General features: G+C 40.0%; 1 protein-coding gene across 8 annotated transcripts in view; it reads right to left on the bottom strand.

Moving 5' to 3' along the window:
• The window catches only part of ALDOB (aldolase, fructose-bisphosphate B), a 53,110-nt gene that overhangs the window by 11,369 nt on the left and 22,200 nt on the right, over positions 1-19,541 (bottom strand). For 4 of the 8 annotated variants that reach the window (XM_063636870.1, XM_055271657.2, XM_055271655.2 and 1 more), the window contains one exon: positions 18,153-18,283. In XM_063636870.1, the coding sequence (XP_063492940.1) occupies positions 18,153-18,226 (74 nt within the window). In that variant the 5' untranslated portion in view covers positions 18,227-18,283. Of the gene's footprint in view, positions 1-3,073; positions 3,171-3,205; positions 3,284-3,897; positions 6,718-12,414; positions 12,476-18,152; positions 19,396-19,541 lie in introns of those variants that run through there. The other 4 variants (XM_063636871.1, XM_055271651.2, XM_055271660.2 and 1 more) reach the window with 4 other exon arrangements.

Here is a 19,541-nt window from a genome sequence, read left to right as displayed (position 1 = left end):
CTGAATGTTCGTGGTGACCCTAGACAGAATGCTTTCCAGCAGACCTTTGGAATCACTAATCAAAACACTGAACCAGCTAATTAGTGACCCACTAAAATATGACTAGTAGAAGGGACTGCAGTAATGGACTGTCTCGCTATTCTGTGGATTCCTGGTGCCACTGGATTTCCTTAATGGCTTGAGGCCAGGACAATGACGCTCTTGACCTCTGCAGTTATCCTCCACTTTGCTCTATTAGTCTGTATTTCCAACAGATTATTCTCCAGGCAACAAACTTGAAAGGAGAAATCTATACATAGTCTTAAAGCTAACTTCCATTTGGCCTCGGGCTACAGAGGGTTGGGTGCAAGTTTCCTTTTCCTTATATTCAACCCTCTAGAGAGGATGTTTCCTAAGTGCCTTTGGGCTCAGGTTTCTCACTACCTATGAGGATGCTAAAGTTGTATGGCAGTCCCTGCTCCAGCTTCACTGCTTTAGCAAGGGGAGGCTCCGGCTTGAAGACCCCCTAACCAAGCAGCCTCCACAGTGGTGGTGCTCCGAAGGAGATCGTTGCCCCTGTTCGGCTGCCACTTTGGGTTAATCTTGAAAATGCAAGCTCAAAGAGCCCTCACTTTGGGTGTTACAAAGAGTGCTTTTTGCATAGGTTGGGATACCAAAGACAAAATGGTAATGAAGATTATCTTGGGTAGCTTCCTATCCAATGCCGGGGTCTCCTCCTTTCTCTAATCTTCTCTCCCTCCAATACACTCAGCACAGGGTGGATGCTCCATGTCTACATATTACTTCCTGGAAGCCCAGGGACACCTCAGATCTCATTTGATCCACTGGCAATGAGGTAATTATAGCAGGTATTATCTTCATTAATTAATGAGCAAGCTAAGACGTAGAGAAGCTAACTGACTTGTTCAAGGTCCCAGCTAGGAGGAAGCAGAGTCCCTATCCAGTCCTATCCTCATGACAAATATATTTCTCCACATTTTCTGCATCCCTTCGGGGTAGGCTGTCAGTACTCTGTCCCTTGATACAAAAAGTCAGTGGCCACTGAGCTAATTCATGAGAAGGTATAACTGATGACCTCACTGTTGCCTCTCCATTTCAACAGAGGTTCTTGTCTTACCCCAAAAGAATGAAACTGCAATGCTGTTACTGGGGTAATAGGACAAGCTAGTGGGCAATAATTTCTAGAGAAGATGACCTTCCAAGGCCCATTATGTCCCAGCCACCAGCAGAGCATGTTTGCCCTGTTTATATATTAGCTGTAATATTGGAGTCAAAGATTTTTAGCTTTGGACCTGGCCTCCAGATCATTATGCTGAAAAAAGCCAACGTGGGGGTGATCTTCAGAGCAAGGTGCAAACTTTCTCTCTCAGTTTAGGCATTTGCACAAAGGAGTTGACAATTACCAAAAAAGAAAGATGTTTTCTTAATGAAACAAAAGGGAAAATCAGCCCAATAATAATAATAACAACAAGTGATCATGTATTGTCAAGCAGTCTGCTAATGGCTTTACATGCAGTATATAATTTTTCTTCAAAATAATCCCAGAAAGTGGTTGGGCTCTTTTTCCCTCCCATTTAATAGATTAGGAAAGAATATAAGAGAGTGTAAATTATTTATCCAAGGACAAGTAGCTAATAAGGCATCAAGTTGGGATAAGGGGTAGTACTCCTTTCCATTCAAGGGAAAGAGTGAGCTTGATGAAAAAAAATGGCCTTTGGATGACTCCTAATGTCCTTGATGACACCCCAGAGTACTGTGGGTGATTACACCATGGACATTACTTATTCATAAACATCTGACACATTTATGTAGAGGTTTGCTGCTAGTAGATCAGACAGACCTAGGTTTAAGAACCAGCTCTGCCTAAGCTAGCTGGAACCTCAGACAAGTCAGGCAGCTTCCTGAGTCTCAGTTTACTATGGATTAAATGGTGATAATAACTGTTCTGGTTGTCTCTTTGCCAGGTAACTCAAATGCCATCTGTGAGCACCCTGCTCATTGTAGTTGCTCAAAATATATTTGCTAAATTGCATGATAAACATGAAGATGCTTTACAAAGCACTATAAAATGCAATGTATTACTAATTCCCTTTTTTTAATGAAAAAAATTATCTAAGGGACCTCCATTTCTTTGTTTACTGCCTATTTCCAAACTATTTTCTTCAATCTGGGTATGCTGACTCAACCAGAATAACAGTGAAAAGGTCAATTCAAACTAATACTGTTTACAGGGAGTTAAACTTCTACAGCGGGATTAAAGGTCTGTACCACGTTAGCACAAATGTCACCTCTCTGTTAATCATAAAACAGGGTCACAGGTCAATGTTCACCACAGGGAGACAGGAGGCCAGCCTGGGATGGGTAATGACACAGAAGGATTTCCGTACTCCTAAGCCTCTGCTCTCTCAGATCTCAAGCCAACTTTTTTCAGTGTGATGGAAAGTTGTTCACATTATATTATTAAATGAAAAACAAGTTTCAGAGAAGTATGCAATATATACTATCCTCCTATTTTTTAATTAAAAAATGATACATACCCATACTGTTTTTGTGTCTATATAAACAAAGAGTAACAACTCTGGAGTTACCTCTGAAGAATGGGGTAGGGTGGAGAGATTCTCACATTTCTTTTCTTTTTCTTTCTTTCTTTTTTGTTTTCTGAGTCAGGGTCTTGCTCTGTTGCCTAGCCTGGAGTGCATTGGCACAATCATGACTCACTGAAGCCTCGTCCTCCTGGGCTCAAGTGATCTTTCCACCTCAGACACCAAGCAGCTGAAACTACAGGCGCCTGCCACCATGCCCAGCTATATTTTTTTTTTTATTTTTGGTATAAACAAAGTCTTGCTGTGTTGCCCAGGCTTGTCTTGAACTCCTGAGTTCACGCGATCCTCCCACCTTGGCCTCGCAAAGTGCTGGGATTACAGGCGTGAACCACTGCACCCGGCCACATTTCATTTTATACATTCTTTATCACACACTTTATTACATATGTGTAACAAGTGTGCATATAAATCTGGAGGAAAGTTGTATTAACAACAGAAGGTAACCACAGAAAAACAGAGCTACAGATGACCTCAGAGATACTTGCGTCAACCCAGTCACTTTAGAGATGAGGAAACTAAAGCCAGAGAGACTATGTCTGATGTGCCTTCTAAGTTGTGATGTTCTAGGATTGCAAGTTACGTCCTATTGGCTTATGACTTACAATTCTATTTCTAATCCTTCGGTAAAATAGCAGGTAGAATCCTATGGTATGGTTCTTTCTGCCTTCCTTGAAGACGTTCTGTGAAAACATAATTATTTGTAACATGGATATTTAATTCCTGGAGAAATAGAAGGCACCAGAAAGTTCATTTGCTTCTCTATGTACAAGACAAATGGATTTTTAAGGCAAATATGAGGAGGCTTATTTATTGAAAGCCCATGATTTCTAGGCACTGCATGCAGCACTTTTGTATATGATACCTAAAGATGCCCATAGCTTCATTATTATCCACCCCAATGTCCCAGTGACAAGTACAGTGGGATGATCTAGGGCAGCCCTAGGACAGCCTGATTTCCAGTGCCCTTTAACACATGTGGAGCAGCCCAGAATGAGTCCTGAATGGTGCTCTTTCCTCTAAACTTGGACTGAAGCCCAAGGACCTCTCAGATATTCAGCATTTCCCCATTCCCTGACCCAGTATCTCTGGCTCTAACCTGGGCCTGGGTGCTACCCAGATGTGCCTTAGCTAAAGTGATGAATAGCAGGGCAGCAGAGTTCAAGCTCTGGTGCATCCAAATTGTCTAATGGAGACCTAGGTAACTATTTAAAGAGAAGTTATTTTTTAAAAAGTCAACATATTCTCACAATGCCTATTTTTCAGATAGTAGAGCAAATGTATCAAAATACACAACCTTTTGATTCTACTATCTTAAGCTGTAGGGTCTTCACAGTGTCTGGGGCCAGCAGGAAATGTTCTAGAAAGTGTCAAACATGAAGGGTTTGGAAATTCATAATCAAATGATGACTATGCTCTGTGAAGTTTCCAACCCTGTCGCATTTCCTCATTCGAGCAGTGGGTGAAGGCAAAGGGCAAAACACTCCAAGGATTTGTTTCTGTGACAAAGAAACCTCAGTGTCAGTACTAGTAGGTGTGGGAAGAGAATGTAGAAAATGACATAAGGCAGTAGATATGTAAATAAATCACTAAAATAAGCAGTTGTTATGAAAAGAGAGTTGAGAGTTGAAATGAACAGGAATCTCGAAAACTGATTAGAACCTAACGATAGGAGTGTTCAAGTTGTTTTTCTTAGATCAGAGACTCACAAGAGCCTCATTCAGGTAACATATAACTGGCAATCAATCTTGGGCATTTTGCCACCTCTCAAAAAGACAGGAAAGGTGTGAATGAGCATTTATACTGAGAGAGAGGAAAACAAGCATTTCCCTCCAAGCAGAGCCATCATGTTTTCAGCCACCATCAAGTTTTTCCTGAAAACAAAGGCAAACCAATCTTCCCTTCTATAAGCTTAGTACTGTTACTAACCCCTTATTCACTGGTGCTGTCCAGGTTTACAAAGGAAGCTTTTTTACTTACAGTTTGGGAGAGAAGAGTCCTCCTAGATATCAAAAGCTGTGGGTGAGGCAGCAGCTGCCAAATAAGACAGATCTTTGGTAGCACACAATTTTTATAGACTTCTCATCATGTTTTTTTTTTTTCCAATGTTTACCCTCCCCTTTCTACCTTGACCTAGTAGGGAGGTGTTTATTCAACACCTCTGATTGGCTCATAAACAACCAGTCCTTAAAATCATGCCCATATATTCCTTATGCTCATAGAATGTTAAAGCTGCAAGGAATGTCTTTAGACCGTGGAGTTCCTAATCCAGACCCTCCATTTTACAGATGAGGAAACTAAGGCAAGGAAGATAAGGAGGTTCCCATAAGTCATACAGCTAGTCAATGACGGAGCTCTAGGGTCCTTTAAATGATACCAGGAAGAATGTTAGCGTAGCTGTAACACTTACAAAACACATGAACTTGGTGACGGGTTTTTGGTTTTGTTTTTTATGTGTCTGAGCCATTATTTTCTTCTCTGTAAAGTGGGATCTCGATTTCACAGGAACATTAAGTGAGTTTGTATAGTGTCTGTACGCAGTAGGCATTCAAGAATTATTTCCAAATTAGGTAATCAATGCTATATTTTCATTATTTATCTTCAGTTTATCATTAGTAGTCAATTCCAACAATTTATTCTATAATTTATACTTAAATTTAAATAATCTTTCAATAAAAGAAATTGATTCTGAATCCTTGAATTTCCCATGTGTGAATTTTGTCCAAATCGGAAATAAAATTCAAAACATTCTGTTTTTAAAAATCATTGTCTCTCCCATCTTTTCCAGTCCTCCAAAACCTAGCTGGGCTTTCTGATGTATTTAATGCCAGAAATCATTGTTTTTTATTCCCATTCTCTTTCAGTCTTTGTACTTTTGTCTTCAAATTTGGTTAAAAACTAGAATTAAACCCAAAGTGATTGAACTAAGCCATCAGCACCCCTAAATATGGTACTGTCTGGGTATGGGTTCATTCTGCAGGGCTTTTTCCTAAGTATGAAACCCAAATTTAATTCCAGAAAAGGTAAATAAAAATGTTATATGCTTCCAGAGGCAAATGATGAATGAGGCAAATAAATGAGGGAAATCTAAAAGTGATGGAATGACCATAATTACAAAAAAGGGTAAATTCTCATGAACATGTTCCTCTGGAATAATTCATAAAATGGAAAACAAAACCAAGATGCTTGATTGTGCAGAGTGTAACACCAGAATTTATGGATGAAAAGGTGAAATGTCAACAAAATGAAGGAAAAAACAAACAGAACTAGGTGATCTAAAAAGAGTTTTGGTTTAGTCCGCTTCTGAGAATGGTAAGTATTCATCATTGAATGTGAATATTGAAGGAAATTGAAGCATTTGAAACACAATATTGAGGCTCATTTGGCTAGGGAAGTTCCCACCAAGCCCTGTCCTGAGGATAGTAAAGGGATAGACCAGGGAAAGGTCCTGTCAGCTCCCTTGACTCCACTTACTGATGGCGCATTTCCTGGCTTCCCCATCTTCAACTGGGCTCATTGAAGCACTTGCTACCGGATTTGTCAGGCCAATGTGACCAGCTTTGGGGCTATGTGAGGTTTCATCCTCTGTGATTTTTGGTAAAGGAGAATGGAGGAACAAGAGGTGGATGGTGATGAAAGAAGAGAGTAGGTGTAATGAAAGTTGTTGGGAGTCGGGGCTGGGGTAGTCAGAACCATAGCTAAAACATTCTACCTGCTGAGAGATGCTACTAGTACTAATTATTCTTGTTGTACAACAATAATAGCTATCCTTTTTTTGAGAGTCTATGATGTACCTGGTTCTTTTCATAAATTATCTCCAATATCAGTGCCTCTCTGAAGAAAGGCTTATTACCCCCATTTTATGCATAACAAAACTCTGGTTCGGAGAGGGCAAGTAACTTGTCTAGAGTCACAGTATAGGTAGCTGGAGAGTCTGTCTCATTCCAAGACAGTGATCTAAAGCAGAGCTGCTTACATTTTGGTAACTGCAGACTCATAAATTAGCTCCTTCCCTATTGCCTTCTCAGCAGTTTATAACCTTGGACATTAAACCTTCATTAATCAGGGAGGAATGACTTGCGTCGGCAGACGTAGGTGTCCTTGGTGAGCTGGGCATGGCTCCACGTGAACAACAGCCTGGCTAGGAATGTCAGAACAGCATGAGTACTCCTGCCCTGAGTGCTGCCACTTGCTGCTGTTCTTGTAGCATCAGCGTTTGCCCACCACTGGGGCTTGATGTGCAACCGACACTCAAAGTTCAGGAAAACAAAGCTAAGGGCTTACTGGGCCTTAGAGAAACAGCAACTCTTGACCAACATACACTGCTTGCAGGGTTTTTGTTTTTATTTTTCTTTTTTTAAGTCTCCTAACACAATAAAATGTTCAAAATTGAGTATTATATGTGGAAACAGCATTGGACTTGGAGGTTGTGAAACACTGGGAAGTTCTTCAACCTTAGTCCACAGTTTCCCCATCTGTAAAATGAACTAGGAACGCCTCTGTCAGAAATGTATTATGAAGCATGAATGAAATAATAGATGAGTGGCGCTTTGTACAGAATAGGTTTTCATTAAATAGCTAGATCTGAATGCATAACTCTGGTTTAGAGGCCTTTGATTGCAGGATCTTAAAATAGGCAATATAACAACAATACTATTCATGATCATTACAGTCAATACTTCCAAGAACAGCCTTGCTTATTCTCTACTCCCTGCCCAACTCTAGATATTTCTTCTGGTTTGAATGTGGTATCTATATAAATCAATCCACAGGCCATGAGATAAATGTGTTATTAATGCATAACATGAGGTCTGAGTCATAAGCAAACTTCTACATGCAAATAAATCTCACATATTATAGAGCTACACTTACTGTAGAATTAGCAATATTACAGAGAAAGAACTTTCATAAAAAGAGACCACATTACACAATGCAACTGGAAGAATCACGATTGGCATTTTAAAATATATTTTCCAAACTGTGGTACAGATATTTCCTTATCATATTGCAATCTGCTTTGGTGGTTGGAATAGTTTCAGGACCCCAAAATCAGTAGTTGTTACTTTGGTCTAGAGATGGAGCTATGTTTTCTCAGCATGATTCTCAAAAGTGTTTTGCTGTTATGTGCATAAGGCATTTTGTTAGCTATGGAGACTTTTTGGGGATACGAGGTGAGTAAGACTGGCCTATTCTCAAGAAACCTGCATTCTAAAAGGAAGAGAAGATTGAAGTTGAGAATCAAATAAAACAAACCAAATACAAGAATGTACATAAAAACACCAAGAGATTGCTGTTGTTGTTGTTGCTGTTGTTACTGCAGCATTCATGGATGACTGTGTGAAGTAACATGAAAGAAAAGTCCTATGAAAAGCCCAAATATTCGAGATTTTTTTTACAAGGCCAAGTCAATTGATTCAATCTGTCAGACTGTAAGACCTACGGGGGTAGGGGGTAGTAATGTCTTACCAATGTTTCCTCATTATCCAGCACCATGCCTAGAATGCATTAGACACCCAATCAACTTTTGTGGAATAAATGAATCAATAGATACATGAGTATCAATATGGGTGTATATTAGTATCAATCTCAGAAAAGTCTAGAGTAACTGGCTTATAATTCTCATCCCAGAGAACTTTGAAATAAATAATAAGTAGAGTATGAACATTCCTTTTTCTAAAACTATACTAGGTTCTGAAAACTCTTCTATCATTGCTCATTTGGAATTTCACAGGAATGCAGGTTGTAGCGCCTTGCAGTGGTACACAAGAATCACAACCTCCCTACTTTGAGCAAATTCTGGTACAACACACATAACACAAAATTCACCATCTTAGCCATTTTTAAGTGTTCAGATTAGTAGCATTAAGTGTGTTCACATTGGTGGGCAACCAATCTTCAGAACTCTTTCCGTCTTGCAAAATTAAAACTCTATACCATTAAACAACAACTCTCCATTCATCCTCCCACCACCCCCTAGCAACCACCATTCTGCTTTCTGTCTCTATCAATTTGACTACACTATGTACCTCATGTAAGTGAAATCATAGGGTTGTTGTCTTTTTGTGTCTGGCTTATTTCACTTGGTACAATGTCCTCAAGTTTCATCCATGTTGTAGTATGTGTCAGAATTTCCTTCCTTTTTAAAGCTGAATAATATTCCATTGTATGCTGCATTTTGTTTATCCATTTGTCTGTTGATGGACACTTGGGTTGCTTCTACCTTTTAGCTATTGTGAATAATGCTGCTATGAACATGAGTGTACAAATATCTTTATTTAGACTCTGCTTTCAGTTCTTTCATGGTTTTATTGAGATAGAATTCACACAGTTACAATTCACTCACTTAAAATGTACACTCCAGTGGTTTTTTAGTCTGTTCATAGAATCAGAGTATTAGATGTCAGTTTGTGAGAGAGATGGGTAGGTTTTTAAGATGCTCCAAATCTGATGGTATAAATAGTTTTAAAGCACCACCATGAAGTCCAGGAGCAACAGCCACTGGGGTGCGGCAGATATGAGAATGAGAGTCATGGGTCCCATTTCATTTCCTTGTGGTAATTTTTTTAGATGCTCTTCATCACTAAGAAATCTGAACTCTGTGTATTCTAGGAACACTAGAGTGCCTTTTATATTCAAGTATCCAGGGTAAGTAAATTCAATAGTATCCAAATTGTGGGGCTTAAAAATACCCCTTTGAGACTAAAGAGTAAAGCTGATGCTTGAAGTATGTTGAAGAACTGGAGGATTTCCTTGTCTGAGGAAATATGGACATGCAGTTAGGATGTTGCAGAGGCAGAGTGAACAGGAAATAATTTCACACTCAGTGACAAGTATTTAGCTGACAGGAAAGAGTTACACAGTGGTCTGAAGTGTCCACCAACCCGCCATTTCCCCATATGTCTTTGAATTGGGTTGTTAATTGCCTTGTCAGTGTTTTCTCTTTGCCATTTGCTCAATCATCTCAAAGTTCAGTTTTTCCCTATCTAATCAGGTTGTTAATTACCTAGGTCATTTATGACCCCAGCACAGTATTTATTTCACTCTTCCTTATAACAACTTTTCAGAAACTCTTTCATAAAACTTTCATAAAACTCTTTGGCATTAAGGTGAGATGGGCTTGTGCTAGGGTGGAAAAATCTCTAGATAAGGAGGCATGAGGTATCTGGGTGCTGAGTCCAGTTCTGCTGTTGACTGGCCATGGGGCTGAACAAAGTCAGCTTCTCCCAGCCTCTCTTCTCTAATGTGTAAAGTGGCCTGATAATATCACTACTGCCTAATTTTACTATGTTGTTGTGGTGATCAAACAATATCATCTAAATGAGTGCTCTGAAAACTACGAAGACTTACATAAGTGTAAAACACTATAAAGCGAGCATTACACAGCTGATGCCTGTGTGTGCACACACAAACACACATACGCACGCACACGCAAGTTTGAGAATCAGAAAACAAGGTTTTGGCCCTAGCTTTGCCTTGATGACATTGCCCACTGGAGCGTATTCCCATTAGTTGAGCACGTACTGTTAGGGAGACTCTTCTGGGCTCTAGAATGTGTCATTTAATCTCCACTACCTCAGCAGTGTAGGCATTGTTTTGGAAAGGAGGGAGATGATCTGGTATCTTCCCCAAGGTCCCACCATTAGTAAGCAGCAGGGTAAGGACTGAAACACAGATCTATGACTCTTAAGCCACCCAGGGCTTTGAACTCTCATCTATACAGCAAAATGGGGGTCTCTTCTAGCTATGATATTCTGTGGTCTTTGCTGCCCAAATTGCATGTTTTTGAGATATATGGTTACTCTAGAAAAAAGAAAATAATTATAAACAGTAATATAATAAATATAGATTAGAAGATAAAATGTTTTCAGGCCAGGTACTGTTGCTCACGCCTGTAATCCCAGCACTTTGGGAGGCCAAGGCGGGTGGATCATCCTGGCCAATATAGTGAAAACCCATCTCTACTAAAAATGCAAAAATTAGCTGGGTGTGTTGGCGGGGGCGCCTGTAGTTCTAGCTACTCGGGAGACTGAGGCAGGAGAATCGCTTGAACCCGGGAGGCAGAGGTTGCAGTGAGCGGAGATAGGCCACTGCACTCCAGGATGGGCGACAGAGCGAGATTGCATCTCAAAAAAAAGAAGAAAGAAGAAAGAAGAAAGAAGAAGAAGAAGAAGAAGAAGAAGAAGAAGAAGAAGAAGAAGAAGAAGAAGAAGAAGAAGAAGAAAGAAGAAGAAGAAGAAGAAGAAGAAGAAGAAGAAGAAGAAGAAGAAGAAGAAGAAGAAGAAGAAGAAGAAGAAGAAGAAGAAGAAGAAATGTTTTCTGTTGAGAAGTGCTGTCGGTATGGATTATTTATTCACTCTTACCTAGAAGTCTTCAGAATGCTGGTATGTATGGAAGAAACGGGTAGTTCTAATATCCTGCCTCTTTTCCTCCAGCTATTTGGATTTCCTGCATCCCACTTCAGCACCCTTTAGGAATGAAGAATGCCAGCCTGACCAAATCCAGAACTACACTTTCCTGGAAGCCTGGCTAAAAGTCCCAGACTGGCAAGGGGCAAGCAGCCAGCAGCATGTGCGGGTGGCAGGCCAGTCAGTGGCCACCTCAGTGCCACCTGCTGTCACACAAAATGAAGAATGGAGCCACTCCGCTTCCCAGGTTATTAATCCAGTCACCTACAAATTCAACTCTCTGCCCTTCAGAAGGTTCAGCTATAAACCTTCTTGGAGTGTCAATATAATTTAGTTATTAAGAATGTGGACTTTGAAGTCAGATCAAATTTGTTTCAAATTCCAGCCCAGAGCTTTTAGGCTGGGTTACTTTGGAAAAGTTCTCTAACCTTTTTGAACCTCAGTTTCCTCCTCAGCAAAAAAAAAAAAATAATAAAAATTACCCTACAACATTGTTGGAGGATTAGGTTGAATAATGAATCAAAGCGTTAAGCATATACCTAGCAAAGGTAAGTACCACATAAATAACACGTCCTGTGATGATCATTGTCATTATGCCTTTCTCCTTTCCACTTCTCCACATTCTTCTCTCCCTCTCTGTCACCAAAGAGAAGTCCTTTCAAAACTTTTGCTCCCACAGTATTCTATCTCATTATCTCCCGTGTCCTTCATCTGGAATCTTCCACCCCACTTCCACCCTCAAAAGATTTCTCCATTTATTATGTAGAAAATGAAGCTGGACCCTGAGTTCATCTCAGAGGTTGTATAACCGCATCCAAGAAGAGTACCCCTGTAGAAGGCAGTGGGGAGCTATAAATAAAGGAAGACTTCATCCCCTGTTACATAAACCGAAGGTGAGTATAACTTACATTCAGAAAAGATGGAGAGAAGCAGAAGCAGGTTTGAGGAAAATAGAGAAAATGGCAATATTATTTGTTGAAAGTGTAAAAAGGAATGAAGGAGGGAAGATAAATAAGGAGATAAGGCCTTGCACCCATGTTTCCTAAGTTAGAAGAAGATCGGGCAGCTGGAAGACCCAACCTTCCAGGCAGGGAGACATCTGACCTCGTTAGCACCCCTCCGCTACATCATTCAAGGTGTGTGGCTGGCCTGCACCAGAGCACGCCTGTCCTCTGTGGCACAGCTGACTTTTAGGCGTGCTAGATCCCCCACTGTGGTGCCAGATGGAGGTGTAAATAAGAGGCTGGAACAAGTTATCTCTGTGGCAGGGAGCCCAGGAAAATTCGTCCAATTGCTGGCACTCCAGCAGGAGGCTGCATGCTCAGTGATCATGAGCAGGCAGCAGATGTCCTGGCTTCCTTGAAGGGGAGAAAAGGAGGATATTCATGCTCTTGCAATTTATTTCCTACCCAGTCCCAGGGCAGGCCTGCCCTTTTTGCCACTCCGTTTAATGGCTCTTCTTTGGGTCATTTGCCAAGTGAGAACAGAGACCCTCCGATCCTAGGGAGGAATGGAAAAGCTGTCAGTTAAAAAAAAATGGCAAGAATAGAAAGGCAGTCATTTATTAAAAAATAATTATGTTTTTTACCATATGACCCAGGAATTCCACTCCTGGGTATCTACCCAAGAGAAATAAAAACATACATCCACGTAAACACACATCCTACTATGCACAGCAGTATCATCCATAACAGCCAAAAAGAGGAAACAACCCAAATGTTCATCAACTGGCAAATGGATAAACAAAATGTGATATATCCGTACCATGGAACATTATTGAGTCATAAAGAGGAATGACGTACTGATACAAGATACAACATGGATGAACCTTGAACATGTTATGCTAAGTGAGAAAAGCCAGGCACAAAAACTCACATATTGTATGATTCCATTTATATACAATATCTAAAATATACAAATTCACAGAGACAGAAAATATATTAGTATTGCCTAGATCAGTTAGGGCAGAGGGAATGGGGAGTAACTGCTAATGTACATTGGGCTTCTTTTGGAATGACAACATTTTTCTAAAATTAGATAGTGGAGATGCTTGCTCAACTTTGTAAATCTGCTGAAGACCATTGGATTTTGTGCTTTAAATAAATGAATTTTACGATATTCAAATTATGTCTCACACAGCTGTTAAGTAAATGAATAAGTAAAAATATAATAATTATATTCTGGGATGTTGTGGTCAGAGAAAACAAGCAGCTACATTTTGCTCACAGTGTGTGAAGGTAAATTTGCCAGACATTTCTCCAGTGCCCTCTCCCCTCCTCCAACCCCAAAGGCACAGTCTCTGACATCTTCTTCCTCAAAATGCATGTACTCCCTTATCCATCCTGGACCTATGAGGGAAGTTGCCTATAGAGATTCTACAAAAGTGAGGGTCCCTTTTGACTCAGGTCTAATAGGGAAGAGAAAGCAGGATCACACATAGGTATGTATAGCTCAGATCTCAGCTGGGCTCTCCTTGCCTTTTTAGATCCAGAAAGGGCTGGCTCAAATCTTCATTCTACAACTTCTGGAAAGTTCAATGCCTTCCCCTAATTTGGGGGAACTTCCCAAGGGAGTTATGATACTAATGTCACTTTGGCTCAGAGCTTCTCATTTCACTGACTCAGTTCAGTCAAGTACCTGGCTCATCACAGCAGACCCATGTACCAGCCCTGCCAGTACCGTGATGGGAAAATGGTTCCCTTTATTTGATTTCCATAAAACCCCAAAACAAACAAAAATTTCACTTTCAAAAAGCCTTTATGTAGACATAACTAAAAGTTTACAAAAAGAAATGGGAATTACATGGTGGCAATAGATCAATTTAAAACTTAGCCTTAATCCTGTCAACTGATCATAGGAAAAGAAAAAGAAGAAAGAAAATAAACAAAATTGAGCATTAGTCATCCTTATTTGTAGAAGTCCTTTGAAAAACCCCACCATATATGAGATACCATGTATGGTGTGTTCCATTCACTGCTTCAAACTCTGCTTCTCTTCTCTCGTTTCTCATCTCTCCTCCTCATCTATTTACTCACAGATTCTACTCAGAGATCTGAGTTACTTTTTCTCCCCTGGGCAACAGTCTTCAACTCACCTTTAAACTTTATATTTCCAAACAGATCAATGTACTGGCCTATTGACAGGGCTGTCTGCTCTGCTAGCAACAAGTTGACTCACAAAAACTATTTTCTTCCTTTAACACATTCCGTATTCTTTAAACAGCACTTTTGGTATTGCATCACAATTTTAGTTTCTCTTTTAAGTATATTCCAAGGTTGTGTTGTGAGGCCACAGGAGAGGCAAAGGGGAATGCTGTAAATGAGTTCAGAGAAAAGGCAGTCTCTTTTCCTCTGATACTGCAGGAAAGAATCAAAATAAGGAAACTGCAAACAGGTTGGGAATGTGTAGAGTGTTTCTGCTCCGAGATAGAACTCACAGTGTGTTTGTTTGTATGAAATGGAGGATGGAGTTGGATGCTGAGCTGTGATGAGAAGCAGTCCTTCTGTGTATCTGTTTTCTCTCCTGCCCCTTTGCCCTGTGACTTTGGGGTTGAAATAGACAAGAAAACACCAGAGAAGAATTAACAAAGGACAAGCATTCCTTTATACTCAGATGATGTAATTTCATTTTCTTGACCTAGACATGACCAGAACAGACACTGGCCTTGTTAGCTAATCATTGCCAGGAAGAAAGGCAAGGGAAGATACAGGAGATTTTGAACCTGAAGATATTTTTTAAATAGACATCCACCCTCTTTAAACTGGGTTATAAAACTCAAAGCCCACACAAGAAAAGACACTTACACATTTGCTTGCTAAAATCAAGAATAACACTGCTTAAAATTAGGTATGTATCAATGTTTTTATCATAGGCATGTAGGAAATCTAGCCAAGACTAGAGCTACTTAGTTAGTAATATACAGACTATAAGAATCTGGTGTTTTAGGCACTCATTTGAAATAAAGTAAAGACAATTTTTGAAATAGAGTAAAACAATGCTTGTATCAGCTTCCATACGTGTGTTGTTGTCTGCTGAGTAGAGGCTGAATGGTCTGGCTCCTTAACTTTCATCAGACCAATGCTAGGGGAGAGTCTGAGCTTCACAATGAAGAAAGGCTTTGTGTTAATCTGTTTGGGTTGTGTATTAGTCTGTTCTCACGCTGTTAATAAAGACACACCCAAGACTGGGTAATTTGTAAAGAAAAGAAGTTTAATTGACTTAGAGCTCGGCATGGCTGAGGAGGCCTCAGGAAACTTACAATCATGGCAGAAGGAAGAGCAAACACGTCCTTCTTCACATGGTGGCAGCAAGGAGAAGTGCCAAGCAAAAGGGGGAAAAGCCCCTTATAAAACCATCAGATCTCATGGGAATGCACTCACTATCATGAGAACAGCAGCATGGGGGTAGCCGCCCCCATGATTCAATTACCTCCTACCAGGTCTTTCCCATGACACATGGGGATTATGGGAACTACAATTCAAGATGAGATTTGACTGGGGACACAGCTAAAAGGAATTGCTACAGAGGAATATCTGAGACTGGGTAATTCATAAAGAAAAGAGGTTTATTTGAGCTGACAGTTCTGCAGGCTGTATAGGCATGGCACCAACATCAGTTCAGCTTCTGGTGAGGGCCTCAGGAAGCTTTTTAGTCATAATAGAAGGCAAAGGGGGAGCCAGCATACCACAAGGCAAGAGGGAGCAAGAGAGAGCAGGGGGAGGTCCCAGACTCTTAAATAACCAGATCTTGAGTGAACTAACTGCACGAGAACTCACTCATCACCAAGGGAGTGGTGCTAAGCTATTCATGAGGGATCTACCCCCATGATTTAATACCTCCCACCTGGCCCCACCATCAGCATCGCAGATCACACTTCAAAATGAAATTTGCAGGGGTCACACATCCAAATCATATCAGGCCTAATATTCATTTTGGATGTTATCACCAAATGAGTTTTACACAGTTATTGCTTCATGCATGGATTCAAAGCATTACTTTACTAAACATATAAATCCAATTTATACCACAAGTTTTGGTAACTCTGGTTTTGCCATTTCTTCACTTTTATTATATTTACTGGAAACTTAAAAGTATAGAAGTAGCCTGTGTGTCCCTTGGCCTTTGAAAGGCCCTGTCTTTCACCTATCTTGATTTATATACATATGTATCTTATATATGAATCACACACACACACATATATATATATATATCTATATATATATATATGTATATGTATATACACACATATCTTTATTCCACAGCAAAGGAAAATAAACTTGGCCTCAAGTTCCCTAATGATTTAGCAAACAATCACTGCAAAGAAATATTAGGGGAGGATTACTTGAAGAAGATGCAGTCCACCTAGTTTGAATGATCTCAGAGGTATCAAGAATGAGAACCTTATATGCTTGTGCCTACACCTTTCCTACTGGAATCATCTTGGAGGAATAGCACTTGTGTGCTTTTGGTATGACACCATCTGATTTGTCTGAAGGTCATCATCAGAAAAAGATCTATTCAACTTACTCTCGGGCTATTGTCCAGTAATCTCTTCATAGGCTATGCTATTTATGAAGTGCTCAGAGATCCCCATCTGATTAGAAAATTAAGAATAGTTGTGCTATTCTTAACACTGTTTTGTTGATTGTAGCTTTATGATGCATTTAGACATCTGAAAGAATATATTCCTCACAATCTCCTTCCAATATTTCTTGCTCTTATTACCTCTTAATTTTTTAAACAGTTTAGAATGATTTCATGAAGTTCCCAATTTGATATTTTGATTGAAATTATGCTAAACTTATAAACAAATTAGGAAATAATTGATATGTTAGTGAAACTTGCCATCAAGAAAAATAATATGCTTCTCTATTCACATCTTAATTTTTATAATTCACTAAATGTTTGTAGTTCTTTTGACAACTGGCCCTGTGCACTTCTGAAGTTTGTTTTAAGATTTCTGTTATGTTAAATTGGACATTTTCTTATTATATTTTTAACCTATTAATGCTGTTGGAAAATCTATTTTTTTATTATAGGAAAGCTTGAGCCTAGGAGTTTGAGACCAGCCTGGGCAACATGATGAAACCCTGTCTCTACTAAAAATACAAAAATTAGCCAAGCGTGGTGGCACATGCCTGTAGCCCCAGCTACTTGGAGGCTGAGGCAGGAGAATCGCTTGAGCCCGGGAGGTGTGGCTGCAGTGAGCCGAGCTCATGCCATTGCACTCCAGTCTAGGCAATGGAGTGAGACTCTGTCTCAAAACAAACAAACAAACAGGAAAGAATAAAAAAAGAAAGAAAAAAGATACAAAGGAAGGAAGGAAGGAGACAGCGAGGGAGAGAAAGAAAGGGCAAGCAAACAAGAAAGAAGAGAGGAAGAAAGAAAAGAAAGAGAAAGAAAAAGAAAGAAAAGAAAGAGAGAGAAAGAAAAAGAAAGAAAGGAAGAAAGAGAGAGAAAGAAGAAAGTTGAAAGAAAGGAAGAAAGATGGGAAGGAAGGAAGAAAGGAAAGAAAGAAGAAAGAGAGAAAGAAAGAAAGAAAGAAAGAAAGAAAGAAAGAAAGAAAGAAAGAAAGGAGAAGAAAGAGAGAAGAGAGGAAAGCAAGAAAGAGAAAGAAAGAAAAGAAAAAAGAAAAAGAAAAAAAGAAAAGAAAAGAAAAGAAAAGAAAAGAAAAGAAAAGAAAAGAAAAGAAAAGAAAAGAAAAGAAAAGAAAAGAAAAGAAAAGAAGGCAGGCGGGCAGGCAGGCAGGCAGGCAGGCGACTGACAATTTTAAAACATTAAAATAACAGCTGAACCGCTGTGGAGGCAGCTGCTCCGGCCGGTGCGAGGCAGCGGCGCCGGGCGCCTGCAGGAGGTGCTGACGGCCCAGGTTGGAGGCGGGGATACAGTCAGAGCCGGGTGGGGCATGCAGGGCCGAGGTGGGCTATCTGTTTAGGCCGGGACGAGGGTGCAGGGCTAGGGCGGGGACCCTGTCCCAACCGGGTCACTCTCGTGGGAAGAGGGCGGCCGCTGTGTCCTGCAGTCAGGAACAAGCGGCTGCGAAGGAGGAACGAAGCGCACAGAACCAAGAGCTCCACAGGGAGGGGACTGACCCTTTGCTAGTCCCCGATGCCCGCACTAAACGCGTCACCAGGCGGCGCACGGGTACCTGGTGGCCGAAGAGGCAGCGGTGTCCAGTGAGTTGGATTCTGGCGGCGGTGGGAGCCAACACTTGCTGCGCATCAGTGAGCAGAGCCACAGTCAAATCCATGTGACCTTCCAAGAGCAAGCACAATTGTCCTGTGCAAATCCCAGACGGATGTTCCAGAAAAGAGAAATAGCAACATAAAAACCATATGTCTCCAGGCAGCTTACTAAAAGGTATAGTTCGTAAGTAACCATAATTCTGGGCAACAGCACAGTCTGCTGAACTAACCTTACAAGTACAATAAAATGTGTCACCTTAGCGTATTAAAGCAACATATTACCAGGCAAAGAACGAGTGCTCAGACATATATAAATATCTCCAACGACAAACGGAAAATGCATCTTTATAAAAATCATTTCCAACATCATCAAACAGCATAAAATATTTATAAATAAACCTAGCAAATAGGTAAGATCTCTATGGAGAAAATTAGAAAATCATTTTAATTTTAAAATTTAAATATAATTAAAAATGTAGTACCGTAGTCACTCTAATCTCATTTCAAGTGCTTACTAGCCACGCGTTGCTAGTGGCAAGAGTGTTGCACAGTGCAGTATTGGACCTCTAAGGTTATAGAAAACCCAGGAAATTTTTAGTTTGTTGCAGAGAAGTATGATATGGTTATCAATAAAACTTCCAAGCCTAAAAATATATTACATTTACATAAAGTTCTGTGAGGGATATGGAACCGAATAATGTAAATGTTCTGAACTTTAACATGTAATTTTCTTTAATGGGTATTTAATCATTATCTTTTTTAAAATTCCATGATTTGTACTTAAAAGGGTCACCAGTGTTAAAACACACTGGATATGCCATCCTTTGGAATTATTTACATTTATAATGAAACATAGATACTCATTTAAAATGCAAAAGTGTATATAGTCTCTCAAAATTATTTTTGAGAAGAATGCAGGTTTTTTTGTTTTTGTTTTTGTTTGTTGTTGTTTTTTCTTTTTTTTTTAGAGATGGGGGCTTGCTATGTTGCTCAGGTTGGAGTGCAGTGGCTATTCACAGACACAGTCATTGTGCACTACAGCCCCAAACTCCTGGGCTCAGGAGTGATCCTGAGTGATCCTCTTGCATCAGGCTCTGGAGTAGCTAGGACTACAGGCTCAGGCCACCACTCCCAGCTTGAAGACTGCCGTCTTAAGGGTACTTAATAATTTTTTTTCAGTGGATATATATATCTTAAATGTTTCATCTGTCAAAAAGAAAAAAGGAACAGATGTTGAGTATTATCAAAGTCTTTGGGGCCATTACAAATAATTTTTTTGTTTTTCACTGCTAATATGAAGATTTTGATATCATTAATTACTTTATATCATTTGTATCCTTGGAATATTACTT

This window comes from Symphalangus syndactylus, chromosome 3 (genome assembly GCF_028878055.3).
Source record: "Symphalangus syndactylus isolate Jambi chromosome 3, NHGRI_mSymSyn1-v2.1_pri, whole genome shotgun sequence".
Lineage (NCBI taxonomy): Eukaryota > Metazoa > Chordata > Mammalia > Primates > Hylobatidae > Symphalangus > Symphalangus syndactylus.
Note: the sequence above shows the minus strand (reverse complement) of the source record. Positions and strands in the feature narration are given on the sequence as shown.